We start from the raw sequence: 16,414 nt of genomic DNA, 5'->3' as shown, positions 1-16,414 counted from the left end.
TTGGGGGGGGGGGTGGCCACGCTGTGCACCTTGCGGAATCTTAGTTTCCTGACCAGGGATCGAGCCCAGGGCCCTGGCAGTGAGAGCGCCAAGTCCTAACCACTGGGCTGCAGGGAATTCCCGGTATGTTAGATTTTTAAAAGAAGGGTAGATTTGGATAGATTTGGAGATCAGAAATGTACCTCCAACTTAAGAGTGAATTTGGCTTGGTATGTTCAAAGGACATGAAGGACATGATAAACCTATTTTATTGGCAACTAGAAATTATATAGTTGACAAAGAAATGCCACTACTTTTTTCCAAATTAAAAAAAATTAATTTTTGTAATTGTATAATATCTATATATCTTTTTAAATATGTGGAAGTATATACAGTTGACCCTTGAACAACACAGGTTTGAACTTCATGGGTCTACTCATTCCCAGATTTCTTTTTACTAAATATGTACTGCAGTACTACACAACCCAAGATTGGTTGAATCTGCAGATGAGGAACTGGATACAGAGGAACCGTATATATAGAAGGTTGGCTATAAGTTATAGCTGGATTTTTGACTGCTTGGAGGGTTGGCATGCCAACCTCACTGTTCAAGGGGTAATTGTAATTATAAGACAGCTTGGGTGGTTATGTTATAAAAATGATTGTCCATTTTATGAACAGTTTAATGGTGTTTTTTATTTTGATGCATCTGTGAAGACAGTGTTTGAATATTAATACTTTTTAAAAATCTCAGTGGTTTCATGAAACAATATACGCCTATATAGAAGCAGATAAATATGAATTGGACACTTTACATTAGGCAACATTCTAAAGCAGTAGTGCTTAAGTTTGGCTGCTTTTCAGAATTGATTAGGAAGCTTTTTTTAAAAAATCCAAAGCCTAAGTCGAGAACCACTGTAAAAGTGCAAGACCCATAGTAAAGGACCGTTAACTTGCTGAAATTAGATTAGTTTTATTTTAATTGTATGATTTAAACTGATTAATACTAAGCCTCCTTTGTTTACAGTACATGCTGCAGAGGACCCAAGATCAAGATGAAAATGTGGCTTTAGAAGCTTGCGAATTTTGGCTCACTTTGGCTGAGCAGCCAATATGCAAAGATGTACTCATGAGGCATCTTCCCAAGTAAGTGTTCCTTCTTACAGATACTCCCTTGTTGTTAAATTTAGCAGTGATTCCTCATTTTCATATTTTTAGGTTACATTCTTATGCCATCAGGTAATGAAGTTCTAAAGAAGTACGACTTAATTTTACCGATGCTATAAGTAAAGACATTTTTAAAGAAGCAGTTACTTTTGTTTTCTAAATTACATGAGGGTGGTTTATGCTGAATTATAACAAATTTTGGATAATCCATGGCACAATTTTTTATAATCTTATAATTTGACTGTGGGGTCTCGTGGATTTCCTACTAGTTGTGATGCTATGCAATTTTTGGTCAATCTATTGTTACGCCTATTTTTAACCCAGTGAATGCTGTTAAATCAGTTATTTTTTTTAATATATTTTTTCCAGTCTTATTGAGATAAGTTGAATTTGATATAAAACAGCATATTAGTTTTACATGTACAACATAATGATTTCATATATTAAAGTCAGTTACTTTAAAAAGTAATGCTCATGTTCTTTTGAAAATAAATAAAATACAGGCTCATAAAAGAAAATTAACATGTAGAAAACTTAAAATGTCTTGGATTTCCACCCCCTTGAGTCATCATTGTTAGTATTTTTGGTGTGTTGTCTTTTAATGTTTTTCTCTGTTAGTACCATATACCAAATGTGATATATTCAGAGTGTTTTGGGAAGAAATAAATTTGGTAGTATGTACGTGACATCTGGCTATAGTTGATGCTTAAATATTTGATTTTACTATTTTGTGGTTGGCTCTTTTCAGTTATTGTAAGTTGTGCACTTTCCTCCATGTCATTAGTCTTTAAACTTTCAGTACTGTTCCATCATGGTGTGTGTACCATGTATATATAATCAACTCTTCTTCTTTTGTTGAATGTTTAGTTGTTTGCCCTTTTTTTTTTTTAACTCATAAATAATCCTGGACTGAGCATCTTTCTTTGTCCATAAGTAGTGATTTCTTTCAAGTAGAGTTCTTAGAAGTGATTTTTACCAAGGTCAAAGGGCCTGAGCATTTTAAAGCGTCTTCATAAATATTCCACATAGTTCTCTAGGGAAGTTATACCAGTTTACACCCCACCAGCAGGGTCCCGTCTTGTCACAACTTTTGCAATCCATTAATCATAATTTTTCCAGTCTTAGCCCTCTGGATGAGCAAAAAACAAAACAGTTTGTTTTAATATGTTGTTGTATTAGTGGAGTCCCATTTTTTTCAGAAGTTAGGGTACTTGGATATTCTTATTTTCATGTAGTCAGTTAAGTTCCTTTTCTTTTCCAATAAATTCTTTCCCTACCGAGAAAACAAAGCCACTTATGTCTTATTCCAGTCAATCTAGAATTTATTTGGGAGTAAAGTGCAAGGTGATGTGCTAAATGGATTTTTCCCCCCTTAGGAAATTCATATATTAATTATTCTCTTCTCCCTGATTTGAGATTGCAGTTTTATGATATGCTTGTTTCTTACCATAGGATCATATAATCCTAAAAGTTATATAAACAGACATTCTTATAAAACTGAAGAGATTTTATTAATGAAAACCTAAGCTGTAACATTAGGAGATGATAAGAGCAGTTATAGGTTGGTGGTCTCTTTTATTACCCTAATAAAATCTAAACATTGGTAAGCAATGAGGAACTTGGTAGCAGGCTAAAAGATCAGCAGTTCCCATTTAGTTGTGTGCTATGTGCGAACATTAAACAACCCATTCCAGTGATAAATGGATTTGATTTATATGTCTTCCAAACCACTGGTTTGGGAACCATTTTTAGATTAAACAAGACTGCTTTTATTTTTGGTTCAAATAGTGTATTGTGAGGATGGGAAAATACCAACATCAGTCTGATCCGGAGATTAAAAACACAGTAAAAGAACTGTTTTTCCTAGATCTGTTAACCAGATTCTTGTTTAGTATGAGCAAAAAATGTTTGCTGAGGAATCAAAATTGTTAATATGATGAGATCTTTCTTATTAAAATGAATTCACATAGAAAGCATTAAGGTAATAAAGAGTAAGGTTAAACTCTTTTATCTTTCTGGGCTGTGTCGTGTATTCTTGTTTTTTCTTTTCCTTTTTCTGTTTTTTTTTTTGTTTTTTTTGTTTTTTTAGCCAGTACTATGCTCTATTGATTATTGAACATTTGCTAATATATTTTGTTATCTGGTAGAACGGGTCTTCTTTTTTTCCCCTGAATTATTTTTTTTCCACCTTTATTCTTGTACATTAATATCTCCTGGGGCTTATTTATGAATTAATCCATGTAAAACAACTAACCCAGTGCTTGGCATATACTTAAGTACTCAGTAAACATTCATTGTTGGTATTAACATCATTGCCTTTCCATGATGTTGCGTTAAAATTCTCTTCTTGTTTTCTACATGAGGCTTCAGGAGAAAGCTTCTTAAGAGTTAGATTTGTTAAAAAATAATGATCTGCTTTGTATGACTGGAATTTGTCAGACACATGCCATATTGCCACGTGGTCACAGTTAACTCCAATATCTCTTTCCTACCTCACTTTTTGACTTTCCCCGCCTTATCAGTCCCCTATTTCCTACACATCTTCTTATTCTTTCTCTATCTGGCACAGATATCATGATCCACAAATCAACAGTACTGACCATAAACCTCCAGCTGCCCCCTGCTCTGGATTAATCGAACTGTCTTTGCTACTTCTTAAATACTGTTGGGAAAAGTTACACTGCTAGGAGGATTGGTGGCTATAGAAATCCATGGTCTTCAACATCAAGTGGACCCTTCATACCATCTGCCAATTTTTCCTGTTCCAGATCAGCTTTTATCTTCCATTCACCAGAGCAACTATTTGATACCTTTATCACTCTTCTGAAGTTCTCTTCATTCAATTTGAGCACTTCTGCTTTGTAGGGAAAACAGGTGACCCTTCACGTTTTCCCCAAAACTTATAGATACATTTTCATGTGAATTATCTTCTTCCTAACCAGGCTTTCTATTTATGGTCTTGGATAGCATAATTTTTTTCTTATCCTTAGGGACCTCACTCTATCAAATGGATAAATTCTCTCTTTAAACTTTTCCCTCTCTGCTGCCTTAACTTTTTAGCTTGCTGCAGTTTCTTTCATCTTAAAAAGATTCAAAGAATAGATGGGGCTCACTGTCTTTACTTCTTTACCTCACCTCAGGTGAACTCTTCAATATTTTATGGTCTGCCATCCATCCTCATCATTTTCGTGAAATTATTGACAGATATCATAAATGATTTAACTGTTGGTGATCCAGATGGAGTTGGTTCTCTTGCAAGATCCCTGTAGCTTACACAGTATGGTTCTGTGTATTATAATTTTATTTAGTTATGATATACTAGCTATAATGTTGAATTACTACCGTTAATCTATTTTAGAATTTAGAAGGACTTTGAACATGAAAGTTTGGGTCGCTCATATTTTCCTTTTTACAAATTTGAAATCCCACTGCTTCCTTTTTACTGTTAGTATTCCTTTGGTTAATGAGGGCTTGCAAAATTACCTCACTGAAAGTAGAGGTGTGCTTAACATTGGTTTCATACATATTTATTTAGTGTGTCTTAAAGCATGTGACTATTTGAAGTAAAGCCACAGCAAACACTGAGGACATTAATGTGGACAGAGATTTTTACATCTGGGGTAAAGAAAGGAAATTTACTTAACATTTATGGCCTTGTGGAAATAATATTACCTCTCTGAGCTTTAGTTACTCGTTTGTAAAATAGGGATCATGATACTTTTCTCACTAGGTTATTAAGAAGGTGCTTTATTAATAACCCCACAGCTGGTACTCATGAGTATGAGTTTCTTTTGCCTATTCACACTTTTTCCATGCCCCCCAGAACAATGAAAGGTAGAATTTGGAAGCAGTGGACTGTGGACATTGTAACGTGTTTCCAAAGTATTCTCTCATACCTTTTGTCCTCAGTAGACTCATTTCAGTGTGTATGATTGGACAGTGAGGAAACAAACCAAAGTTTAAGAAAGCTGTCCAAGATAAAACCATCATATCTACAGAAGGAACTGAAATTAGTATTTTGACCTTTACTTAACATGTTTTGATATATTTTTTTTTAACTAGTCATCATAAATATTTCAGTATACCTGGAATTCCATGTTTACAGACATTATGGTTCCCTTTTGGTGACAACATAATATTTCAGATTAGATATAATATTCTGATTTATTTAACTATTTTCTTATTGGAAGTTTAAGTTCTTAATGTCTTAAGAAGTTAGAATTTAAATTTCCAAACTTTTTATCAGACTATGATAACCTTGTCGGTAGAGCTCTTTTTTTCCTTTTTGATTTATTTCTTTTGGATTAATTCCTTTAAGTTTACTGTTTTTATATTTTAAACATTGTCATCTCTTTTATTAAAAGGAATACAAATACTGCATGTAGGCTTATTGTAAAAATGTCACACCATTTAGAAATAAAGTAGAAGATGGATACCGTCCCTTTTTAGCCCACTCACCTCTCTGAAGACAACAGTTTATTGTATAGCCTTCCTAGATAGTCTCTGTATATAAGTTATTGTATAGGTAATCTAATTTTTTAAATAATTTTTATTGGAGTATAGTTGATTTACAATGTTGTGTTAAGTATCAGATGTACAGCAAGTGAATCAGTTATGTGTGTGTGTGTATATATATATATATATATATATATACGCACACATATATATTTATACACACACACACATATCCACTCTTTTTTAGATTCTTTTCCAATGTAGGCCATTACAGAGTATTTACTAAGTAGCGTTCCCTGTGCTATACAGTAGGTCCTTATTAGTTATCTATTTTATATATAATAGTGTGTATATGTCTATCCCAATCTTCCAATTTATCCCTGTCCCCCTTCCTCCCTGGGAACCATAAGTTTGTTTTCTACATCCCTGACTCTTTCTGTTTTGTAAATAAGTTCCTATGTACCATTTTTTTAGTCTCCATATATAAGTGATATCATATGATATTTGTCTTTGACTGACTTCACTCAATATAACAGTCTCTAGGTCCATCTGTGTTGCTGCAAATGGCATTATTTCATTCTTTTTGTGGCTGAGTAATATTCCATTGTATATATGTACCACATCTTCCTTATCCATTCCTCTGTTGATGGACATTTAGGCTCCTTCCACATCCTGGCTATTGTAAATAGTGCAGTGAACATTGGGGTGCGTGTATCTTTTCGAATTATGGTTTTCTCCAGATATATGCCCAGGAGTGGAATTGCTGTATCATATGGTAGCTCTATTTTTGTTTTTTAAGGAACCTCCATACTCTTCTCCATAGTGGTTGTACCAGTTTACATTCCCACCAACAGTGTAGGAGGGTTCCTTTTTCCCCACACCCTCTCCAGCATTTATTGTTTGTAGATTTTTTGATGATGGCCATTCTGACTGGTGTGAGGTGATACCTTATTGTAGTTTTGATTTGCATTTCTCTAATAATTAGTGATGTTGAGTATCTTTTTATGTGCTTTTTGGCCAGCTGTATGTCTTCTTTGGAGAAATGTCTGTTTAGATATTCTGCCCATTTTTGGATTGGGTTGTTTGTTTTTTTGATACTGAGCTGCATGAGCCGTTTGTAAATTTTGGAGATTAATCCCTTGTTGGTTGCTTCGTTTGCAAATACTTTCTCCCATTCTGGGGGTTGTCTTTTTTTGTTTATGCTTTCCTTTGCTGTACAAAGGCTTTTTTAAGTTTAATTAGATCCCTTTTGTTTTTGTTTTTATTTTCATTACTCTAGGAGGTGGATCAAAAGAGTCTTGCTGCAATTTATGTCATAGAGCGTTCTGCCTGTATTTTCCTCTTAAGAGTTTTATAGTGTCTGGCTTTACATTTAGGTCTTTAATCCATTTTGAGTTTACTTTTGTGTATGGTGTTAGGGAGTGTTCTGATTTCACTCTTTTACATGTAGCTGTCCAGTTCTCCCGGCACCACTTATTGAAGAGAGTATCTTTTCTCCATTGTATATTCTTGCCTCCTTTGTCATGAATTAGGTGACCACAGGTGTGTGGTTTTATCTCTGGACTTTCTATCCTGTTCCTTTGATTTATTTTTCTGTATTTGTGCCAGTACCATACTGTTTTTATTACTGTAGCATTGTAGCATAGTCTGAAGTCAGAGAGCGTGATTCCTCCAGTTCCATTTTTCTTTTCTCAAGATTGCTTTGGCTGTTTGGGGTCTTTTGTGTTTCCATACGAATTGTAAAAGTGTTCATTCTAGTTCTGTGAAAAATGTTATTGGTAATTTGATAGGGACTGCATTGAATCTGTAGATTGCTTTGGATAGTATAGTCATTTTGACACTAGTGATTCTTCCAGTCCAAGAACATGGTATATATATATATCTCCATCTGTTTGTGTCATCTTTGATTTCTTTCGTCCGTATCTTATAGTTTTCTGAGTACAGGTCTTTTGCCTCCTTAGGTAGGTTTATTGCTAGGTATTTTATTCTTTTTGATGCAATGGTAAGTGGGATTGTTTGTTTAATTTCTTTCTGATCTTTCACTGTTAGTGTATAGGAATGCAAGAGAGCTCTGTGTATTAATTTTGTATACTGCAACTTTACCCAGATTCATTGATGAGCTCTAGTAGTTTTCTAGTAGCATCTTTAGGATTTTCTATGTAGAGTGTCATGTCGTCTGCAAACAGTGACAGCTTTACTTCTTTTCCATTTTGGATTCCTTTATTTTTTTTTTCTTCTCTGATTGCTGTGGCTAGGAATCTCTCATTATTTTTATCTTAAATGGAAATATGCTTTATGTGTTTTACACGTAGAGGGCTTTTTGTTTTTTCAACTTTACTTAATTTGTTTGTTTGTTTGTTTTGGCCATGCTGCATCCAAAAATAAGATCCTTGCAGGATCTTAGTTCCCCGACCAGGGATTGAACACTGCAGGGCCCTAGCAGTGAAAGTGCAGAGTTGTAACTGCTGGACTGCCAGGGAATTCCCAACTGTAATTTATTTTTAACCAAGCCCTTAATGATGGAAATTTAGATTGTTTCCATTGTTCTTGTTCTTGCATCAGGGAACATTGGTCTTTAAAAATTGGGAATATTTGTTCATATATTTGAGATAAATTCTTAGGGGAAAAATTGAAAAAAAAATTATTGTTTTTATTTCTAAGCACTCTTGATAAGTAAGCTATCTTATCCCCACTAAGATTCCATCCAGTAGATCCCATGCATGAGTATTTAAAAGGCCTGAGATATATATTGGGAGTATTCATCATCTGAGAAGGGCAGACAAAGAACATGCTATAAGGCAATATTAGCAGTGGTGGTTGTTGTATTGGTATTATTAGTATTCATGAGGTTGTTAAGACTTTGAGATCTTTAGATCTTTGTTTCACGAATTCATTTCTTTATAGGTTGATTCCTGTGTTAGTGAATGGCATGAAGTACTCAGATATAGATATCATCCTACTTAAGGTAAGGAAACTATTTCCTGATGAATAGGGAAGATTATTTTTATTGACTTAGTAGATCTTTGGATTTGACTAACAGAACATTTATTCAGAGTAGGCCCTATGTAAATAGGCTTTCTGTTATATAGTATGCTATGGAGTTCAAAGATAATGAATTTGGGTGGTAATAGATTCTAGCTTAATTGGAACTAACTAGACGGTGACACTAATAGAGTTCGCATCCATTTCCTGTTAATTCAAATTGTTCGGAGTTTATTTTAAAATATGTTAAATACGTTCTGATCTTGATTCAGATACTCTAGATTATACCAGCTGGTGGGAAACCATATAATGTGGTTTGAAAGTGCCTGATATCTAACATGGGTTATGTGATAGCCTGTTCTCCCCTTCACAAAGAAATATTTTCTGCCCAGGGGAGTGGTTCTTAATGAAGAGGTATACAGTTGACCCTTGAAAATGGGATGTTAGCAGCATTGACCTTCAGCTCAGTCAAAAATCCCTGTATAACTTTACAGTTGGCCCTCCGTGTCCATGGTTCCGTATCTGCAGATTCAGCCAACCATGGATTATGTAGTAGTGTTAAGACTTCATTTATTGGAAAAAAATCTGCATGTTAGTGAACCCGCACAGTTCCAACCCATATAGTTCAAGAGTCAACTGTATTTCAAAATAATATGCATAACCCCATCTGAATATTCTCATTCTTTCACTGATATACATATTAGCTTATAATGAATATAACCAAAATTTTCCTTTAAAAAAAATATACAGGGTGATGTTGAAGAAGATGAAACAATTCCTGATAGTGAACAGGACATAAGGCCACGTTTTCATCGATCAAGGACAGTGGCTCAGCAGCATGATGAAGATGGAATTGAAGAGGAAGATGATGATGACGATGAAATTGATGATGATGATACAATTTCTGACTGGAATCTAAGTAAGTCAGAGAGGGAGAAGCACAGTCGCTTGCTTTGCTAACAGTTTTGTTGAGAAATAATTCACATACCATACAGTGCCCTCATTGCATACAGTTCACATACCATACAAAAGGTTACAGTTGAGTGGCTTTTAGTGTATTCACAGAGTTGTGCAACCATCACCACAGTAAATTTTGGAACATTTTTATCACCCCGAAAAGAAACCCTGTACCCATTAGTAGTCACTCCCATTTTCTTCCAGTTCGCTAGCCTTAAGCACCGACCAATCTATATTGTGTCTCTAGGAACTGTTCTGGACATTTCCTACAAATGGAATTATACAAAAAGTGGTCCTTTGTGACTGACTTATCTGTTCATCATTTGATGGACATTTTGTTTCCCCCCTTTGGCTATTGTGAGTAATGATGCTGTGAAGTTATGTAAAGTTTGATGTGTAAACGTAAGTTTTCAATTCTCTTGGGTATATACCCAGGAGTAGGATTACTGAGTCATATGGTAACTTTATGTTTAACCTTTTGAGGTACTACCAGGCTGTTTTTTAAAGTGGCTCCACCATTTACATTCCCCCCAGCAGTGTCTTAGGGCTCCGGGTTCTCCACATGCTTGTCAATACTTTTTGGTTGTCTCTTTCTGTTATAGCCATTCTGGATGTGAAGTGATAATCTTATTGTGGGTTTGTTTTTGTATTTTCCTGATGGGTCTGCTCTTCATTTACTTGTCATTTTATTCCTTAAAAAGACTTTATCTCACACTGTCATTTCTCAAAGGGGTATATATTTTGTTTGATACTGTGAAATAGAAACATTGACCATAGAAAACAACTTTTCCTGTTTTCCTAACATAAACTTATTTTTTTGTGTGATAATTTGCATGAATATTGATTATCATGCAATTTTCCAAAATTATATAAATTGCTTTTGTCATATTCAGACTTACAAATATGCTTTTTAAAATCTTGGTTTTCAACCTTACTTGCAAATCCACATCATATATTAAGCCTGCATTCTGGGCCACATACTAATTAGATAACTTTGGGGAGAATCTAGTCGTGTTTTGCTTTTGCTTGCGTGCTGGTTTTTAAATCTTGCTGCTCTAGTTCACAGCACATTTCACGTTTTGGGCCATGTAATTCTTTGTTGTGGGATCATCCTGTCCATTATAGGATTTTGAGCAGCAGCCCTGATCTCTGCCCAGTAAATGGCAGTAGCGCAGGAGGTGGGGGGAGAACACACACAAAATTGTGACAACCAGCAGTGTCTTGAGACATTGCCCAGTGTTCCTTGGGACACAAAATCACCCCCAGTTAAGAACCACACTGTGATTCAGAGGGTTGAGATTTCTAGTAACTAACCGATAGAGCAATTAAGGACATGAATCATCAGCCTGAACTCTGTAAATTATTTGGAATTATGCTGATTACTGCCCATTTAGTTTCCTATAACTAACGGTTCCTTAGAGTGACTAACGTGCCCAGCGCTAGGCCAAGGACTTCGTATGCCTTTCACATTTAATCTTTCCAACAGCCTTGGGTAGGTAAAGATACTGCAAAAAGAGAAACTCCCTATGGTTAGCTTAGCTAGTACTGGTGGCACATGTAGTTTTGGAACCCAAATCTCACACAACAAGAGAACCCAAGGTCTTCATTACTACCACAGAATTACTTCCCAGTGTATTCCTACTTTAAGGTTGGTGGGGAGCATGCATTAAGATTTAATGTAGATAACTGCAAAAGTAATAATGTGTGTTGAATTGGGGGGGGGGGAATACTTCCTTTTCACATCCCACCCATCATTATGTTCTTCCAGAAGTTTTTCTATGCAGATACAGAAAAACGGGTATACGGGCTTAACCAGCTTTTGTTTCGCTTCGCTTTCTTGCACTTCATAGATAACTGCATTTTTTATAAACTGAAGGTTCGTAGCATCCCTGCACTGATCAAGTCTGTTGGCGCTATTTTTCCAACAGCATTTACTCACTTTGTGACACTGTCACATTTTGGTAATTCTTGGAATATTGCAAGCTTTTTTGTTATTATATTTGTTAGGGCAATCTGTGATGAGTGATCTTTGATGTTACTGTTGTAATCGTTTTGGGGCTGTGTGAACCATGCTCATATAAGATGGCAAACTTACTAATTAGTAAATGTGTGTGTTCTGACTGCTCCACTCACAGCCGTTCCGCATCTCTCTCCCTCTCCTTCAGTGTCCCTGTTCTCTGAGATACAACAATATTGAAATTAGACCAATTAATAACCCTTCAGTGGCCTCTAAGTGTTCAAGTGAAAGGAAGAGTTAGTTGCATGTCTCTCACTTTATTTTGTTTTTGGCTGCGTTGGGTCTTTGTTGCTGGGCGCAGGCTTTTCTCTGGTTGTGGTGAGCGGGGGCTACTCTTCGTTGCAGTGCGCGGGCTTCTCATTGCGGTGGCTTCTCTTGTTGCGGAGCACGGGCTCTAGGCATGTGGGCCTCAGTAATTGCAGCATGCAGGCTCAGTAGTTGTGGCTCGCGGGCTCTAGAGTGCAGGCTCTGTAGTTGTGGCACACGGGCTTAGTTGCTCTGCGGCATGTGGGATCTTCCCAGACCAGGGCTTGAACCCGCGTCCCCTGCATTAGCAGGCGGATTCTTAACCATTGCACCGTCAGGGACGCCCCACGTCTCTCACTTTAAATCAAGAGTTAGAAATGATTAAGCTGGGACTTGAAGCCCGCGAACTCCAGCTACTGAAGCCTGTGCACCTAGAGCCCATGCTCCGCAACAAGAGAAGCCACCACGATGAGAAGCCTGCACACCACAGTGAAGTAGCCCCTGCTCACCGCAACTAGAGAAAGCCTGCACGCAGCAACAAAGACCCATCGCAGCCAAAAAATCAGTCAACTAATTAATTAAAAGAAATGATTAAGCTTAGTGAGGAAGGCATGTAGAAACTGCGGTAGGCCAGAAGCCAGCCCTCTTGCGCCAGTTAGCCAAGTTGTGAGCAAAAGAAAAGTTCTTGAAGGAAGTTAAAAGTGCTACTCCAGTGAACACACAAAAACAAAACAAGCAAAACAGCTTGAATGCTGATAAGGAGAAAGTTTTTGTGGTTAACCAGCCACAACATTCCCTTAAGCCAAACCTAGTCCAGAGCAAAGCCCGAACTCTCTTCAATTCTCTGAAAGCTGAGAGAGGAGAGGAAGCTGCAGAAGAAGAGGTTGGTTCTTGAGGTTTAAGGAAAAAAGTCTTTATATCTCCATAACATAATGCAGGGTAAAGCAGCAAATGCTGATGTAGAAGCTGCAGCAGGTTATCCAGAAGATCTAAGATAATTAATGAAGGTGACTGCACAAAACAACAGATTTTCAATGTAGACAAAAGAGCCTTCTGTTGGAAGAAGATGCCATCGAAGACTTTCATAGCTAGAGAGTAGAAGTCAGTGCCTGGCTTCAAAGGGCAGGCTGATTCTTGTTAGGGGCTGATGGAGCTGGTGACTTTAAGTTGAAGCCAGTGCTCATCTACCATCCCGAAAATCCTAGAGTCCTTGAGAATTACACTAAATCTACTCTGTGCTCTGTAAATGGAACAAGAAAGCCTAGATGATAGCACATTTGTTTATGACAAGGTTTACTGCATATTTTAAGCCTACTCTTGACACCTACTGCTCAGAAAAGATGATTTCTTTAAAAATATTACTACTCATCGACAAAGTACCTGGCTACCCAAGAGCTCAGGTGGAGATGTACAATGAGGTTCATGTTTTTTTCACATCTGCTAACACAGCATTGATTCTACAGTCCATGGATCAAGGAGTAATTTCAGAAATACACTTTGTAAGGCTATAGTTGCCATAGGTAGTGATTCCTCTGAAGTATCTGGGCAAAGTAAATTGAAAACCTTCTGGAAGGGATTCACCATTCTAGATGCCATTAAAAACATTTGTGATTCATGGAAAGAGATCAGAATATCAGCATTACATTAACAGGAGTTTGGAAGAAGTTGATTCTTCTTAGGGGGTTCAAGATTTCAGTGGAGAAGGTAACTGCAGATGTTGTGGAAATAGCAAAAGAACTAGAATTAGAAGTGGAGCCTGAAGCTGTGACTGCATTGCTGCGTCTCATGAGAAAACTTTAATGGATGAGGAGTTGCTTCTTATGGGTGAGCAAAGAAACTGCTTTTTCTTGAGATGGAATCTACTCCTGGTGAAGATGCTGTGAAGATTGTTGAAATGACAACTGAGGATTTAGACTATTACATAGTGTTGGTTGATGAAGCAGCAGGAGTGTTTGAGAGGATTGATTCCAATTTTGAAAGAAGTTCTCCTGGGTAAAATGCTGTCAAACAGCACTGCGTGCTACAGAGAAATCGTTCACGAGAGGAAGAGTCAGTCCATGCAGCGAACTTCACTGTCGTCTTATTTAAGAAACTGCTCATAGCCACCCCAGCCTTCAGCAGCCACCACCCTGATCAGTCAGCAACCACCAACATCAAGGCCAGACCCTCCACAGAAAGATTACAGTTTTTCAAAGGCTCAGATAATGGTTAGCATTTTTTAGCTATAAAGTATATTTTAGTTAAGGTATGTACATGGTTTATAGACATAAAGCTATTACACACTTCACTAGACTACAGCATAGTGTGAACATAACTTTTATATGCACTAGGAAACCAAAAAGTTCAATTGACTCGCTTTGTTTTGGTGGTCTAGAACTGAACCTGCAATATCTGAGGTAGGCCTATGTCTTCTTTTTAGGAGGGAAGGCTGATGTTCTAGAAGTGAAATCAGATCATATGTACTCTGCTGATTCTTTTCCATATATCATGCAACTCATTCTGTGTCAGTACATAAATATTTCATTCTGTTTCCTGGCAGTATAATATTCATATGAATGGGTCTACCATACAGTAAGTATAACTAAGTATAACTAAGACCCTTTTGATGAGTAAGGTGTTATTTCTGGCCAACGTAACCGCTTTATTTAAAAAAAAAAAAAAGGGGCAGTCGTATACAGGATTAAATATCTTCAAACTTTGTAGAGGTAAAAATAAAGTGTTGTACATACAACAAATTTTATCTGTATATAGATACAGATAGATTTATAGATATATAACTATAAATGATAATGGAAGTTAATGTAATGTCTTTGAATTAAATATTTCCTTAGGAAAATGTTCTGCGGCTGCCCTAGATGTTCTTGCAAATGTGTATCGTGATGAGCTTTTGCCACATATTTTGCCCCTTTTGAAAGAATTACTTTTTCATCATGAATGGGTTGTTAAAGAATCAGGCATATTGGTTTTAGGAGCAATTGCTGAAGGTAAGTCTAAATCAAACTTGAACTGTAAAGTCCTCAATAGGTGCTAATGTGACTAGGCTACTTTAAGGACTTGTTACTCTATAAGCAGAAAATGTTTACGTACTTTGCTGTCTTGTGTTGCTAATAAGACTATTGAAGTAGGTGAGACTATGATCCACATTAACCTTAAAAACGATATTTGAGTCTAAAAGCCATCTTAGGATAAGTTTTTACTTTGAGCTAGTTAATTATTATTAAACAACCATAGACTTACTTATAACCCCAGCCAGATATTTTGCAAATGCTTTTGTTATAATAAAGAGAACAGAAAAAAAAAGAGAGAACAAAATGAGAGGATTCTGATGTCAGAAGCATCCCTGTTGCTAGAAAAATAACTTCTTTAGGTAAGTGTAAGAAACGTAAGTCGTGTCATCATCCTCTATAAAGGATCATTATTCTGTCCTAGCTGTAAACATCTATCTACAAGAAATTGAAGCATTTTACAGGCATTTTTGAAAGCCGTAATTTCTGTAGCAGAAGTAAAATGAGCTTTCCTAACCCTACTGAAAGATACTTAAAGAGCAGTTAGCGCTCATTTCAGTTATTTCTTTAAAATAATTTTGGAACAGATTATTGCAGTATATTTATTGGAATGGAGATGATCTGAATATGTTTCATGGATGCACGTATCCGTTTAGTATTCAACTGAAATAATTTTGTTTTAACCAAATTTCAGCACTTCCTGAAATAGTTCTGTGGTTTTTATTCCTAGGTTGCATGCAGGGCATGATTCCGTACCTACCTGAGCTCATTCCTCACCTTATTCAGTGCCTCTCTGATAAAAAGGCTCTTGTGCGTTCCATAACGTGCTGGACTCTTAGCCGCTATGCACACTGGGTAGTCAGCCAGCCCCCAGACACGTACCTGAAGCCATTAATGACAGAACTGCTAAAGCGTATCCTGGATAGCAACAAAAGAGTACAAGAAGCTGCCTGCAGGTGAGACATTCTTTGTTATCTGTATCTTTGACCTGATGGTTTTATAAATCCAAATGAGACTCTACCTAGACATCCATATTTACTGTTTCTTCACATTTTTTTTTCCTTAGTGGCTTTAACAGTGGCATCATCTTTCACCCTAATTCCCACACAGATATCTGGAGTGGAAGTGGCAAGGGTCCTACTCTTGAAGGAATAAAAAAGTTTGAGCAGAGTGACATTATTAGTCGACAGGTCAACTGTGATAACAAGTTGCCACATGGTGATTCAACTCCAGTAGCCACCCTATCAGTTGCATTTGGGGCTGTCTCTGTTTTTACATCAGATCAGCAGTTAGTTTCATTACTACCAGCATTTCCGTTTTCTGGAACAAACCTTCATGTTCTAAAAAACCTTGCCACCTAATGTTTATAGTTCTTAACTTTTCAAATAAAATTGCTTTTACTGTTGACTTTGTTAATAAGAAATAGCTGTTGAAAGAGAGGAAAGTAAATTTCAGTGTAGCTGGACTTTACCAGATCTGAAGCAAAAATGTCTGGAAGAGTCCTAATTCGTAATAATGTGAAAGAAAGTTAAACAAGGGAGCTTTGGTAATTAATAGCACTCAGTTTTTTTTCAAGCGGGGGGAGGATACCAATTATGCTTGGTTT

The 16,414-nt window shown here is 36.6% G+C and overlaps 1 protein-coding gene across 1 annotated transcript in view; it reads left to right on the top strand.

Moving 5' to 3' along the window:
• The window catches only part of TNPO1 (transportin 1), an 89,178-nt gene that overhangs the window by 52,245 nt on the left and 20,519 nt on the right, over nt 1–16,414 (top strand). The window contains exons 9-14 of the mRNA XM_060007183.1: nt 1,007–1,125; nt 8,506–8,566; nt 9,334–9,502; nt 14,635–14,787; nt 15,539–15,764; nt 15,875–16,040. Coding sequence (XP_059863166.1) covers nt 1,007–1,125; nt 8,506–8,566; nt 9,334–9,502; nt 14,635–14,787; nt 15,539–15,764; nt 15,875–16,040 — 894 coding nt within the window. The remainder of the gene's footprint in view (nt 1–1,006; nt 1,126–8,505; nt 8,567–9,333; nt 9,503–14,634; nt 14,788–15,538; nt 15,765–15,874; nt 16,041–16,414) is intronic.

The sequence above is a fragment of the Delphinus delphis genome, chromosome 3 (assembly GCF_949987515.2).
Source record: "Delphinus delphis chromosome 3, mDelDel1.2, whole genome shotgun sequence".
Lineage (NCBI taxonomy): Eukaryota > Metazoa > Chordata > Mammalia > Artiodactyla > Delphinidae > Delphinus > Delphinus delphis.
Note: the sequence above shows the minus strand (reverse complement) of the source record. Positions and strands in the feature narration are given on the sequence as shown.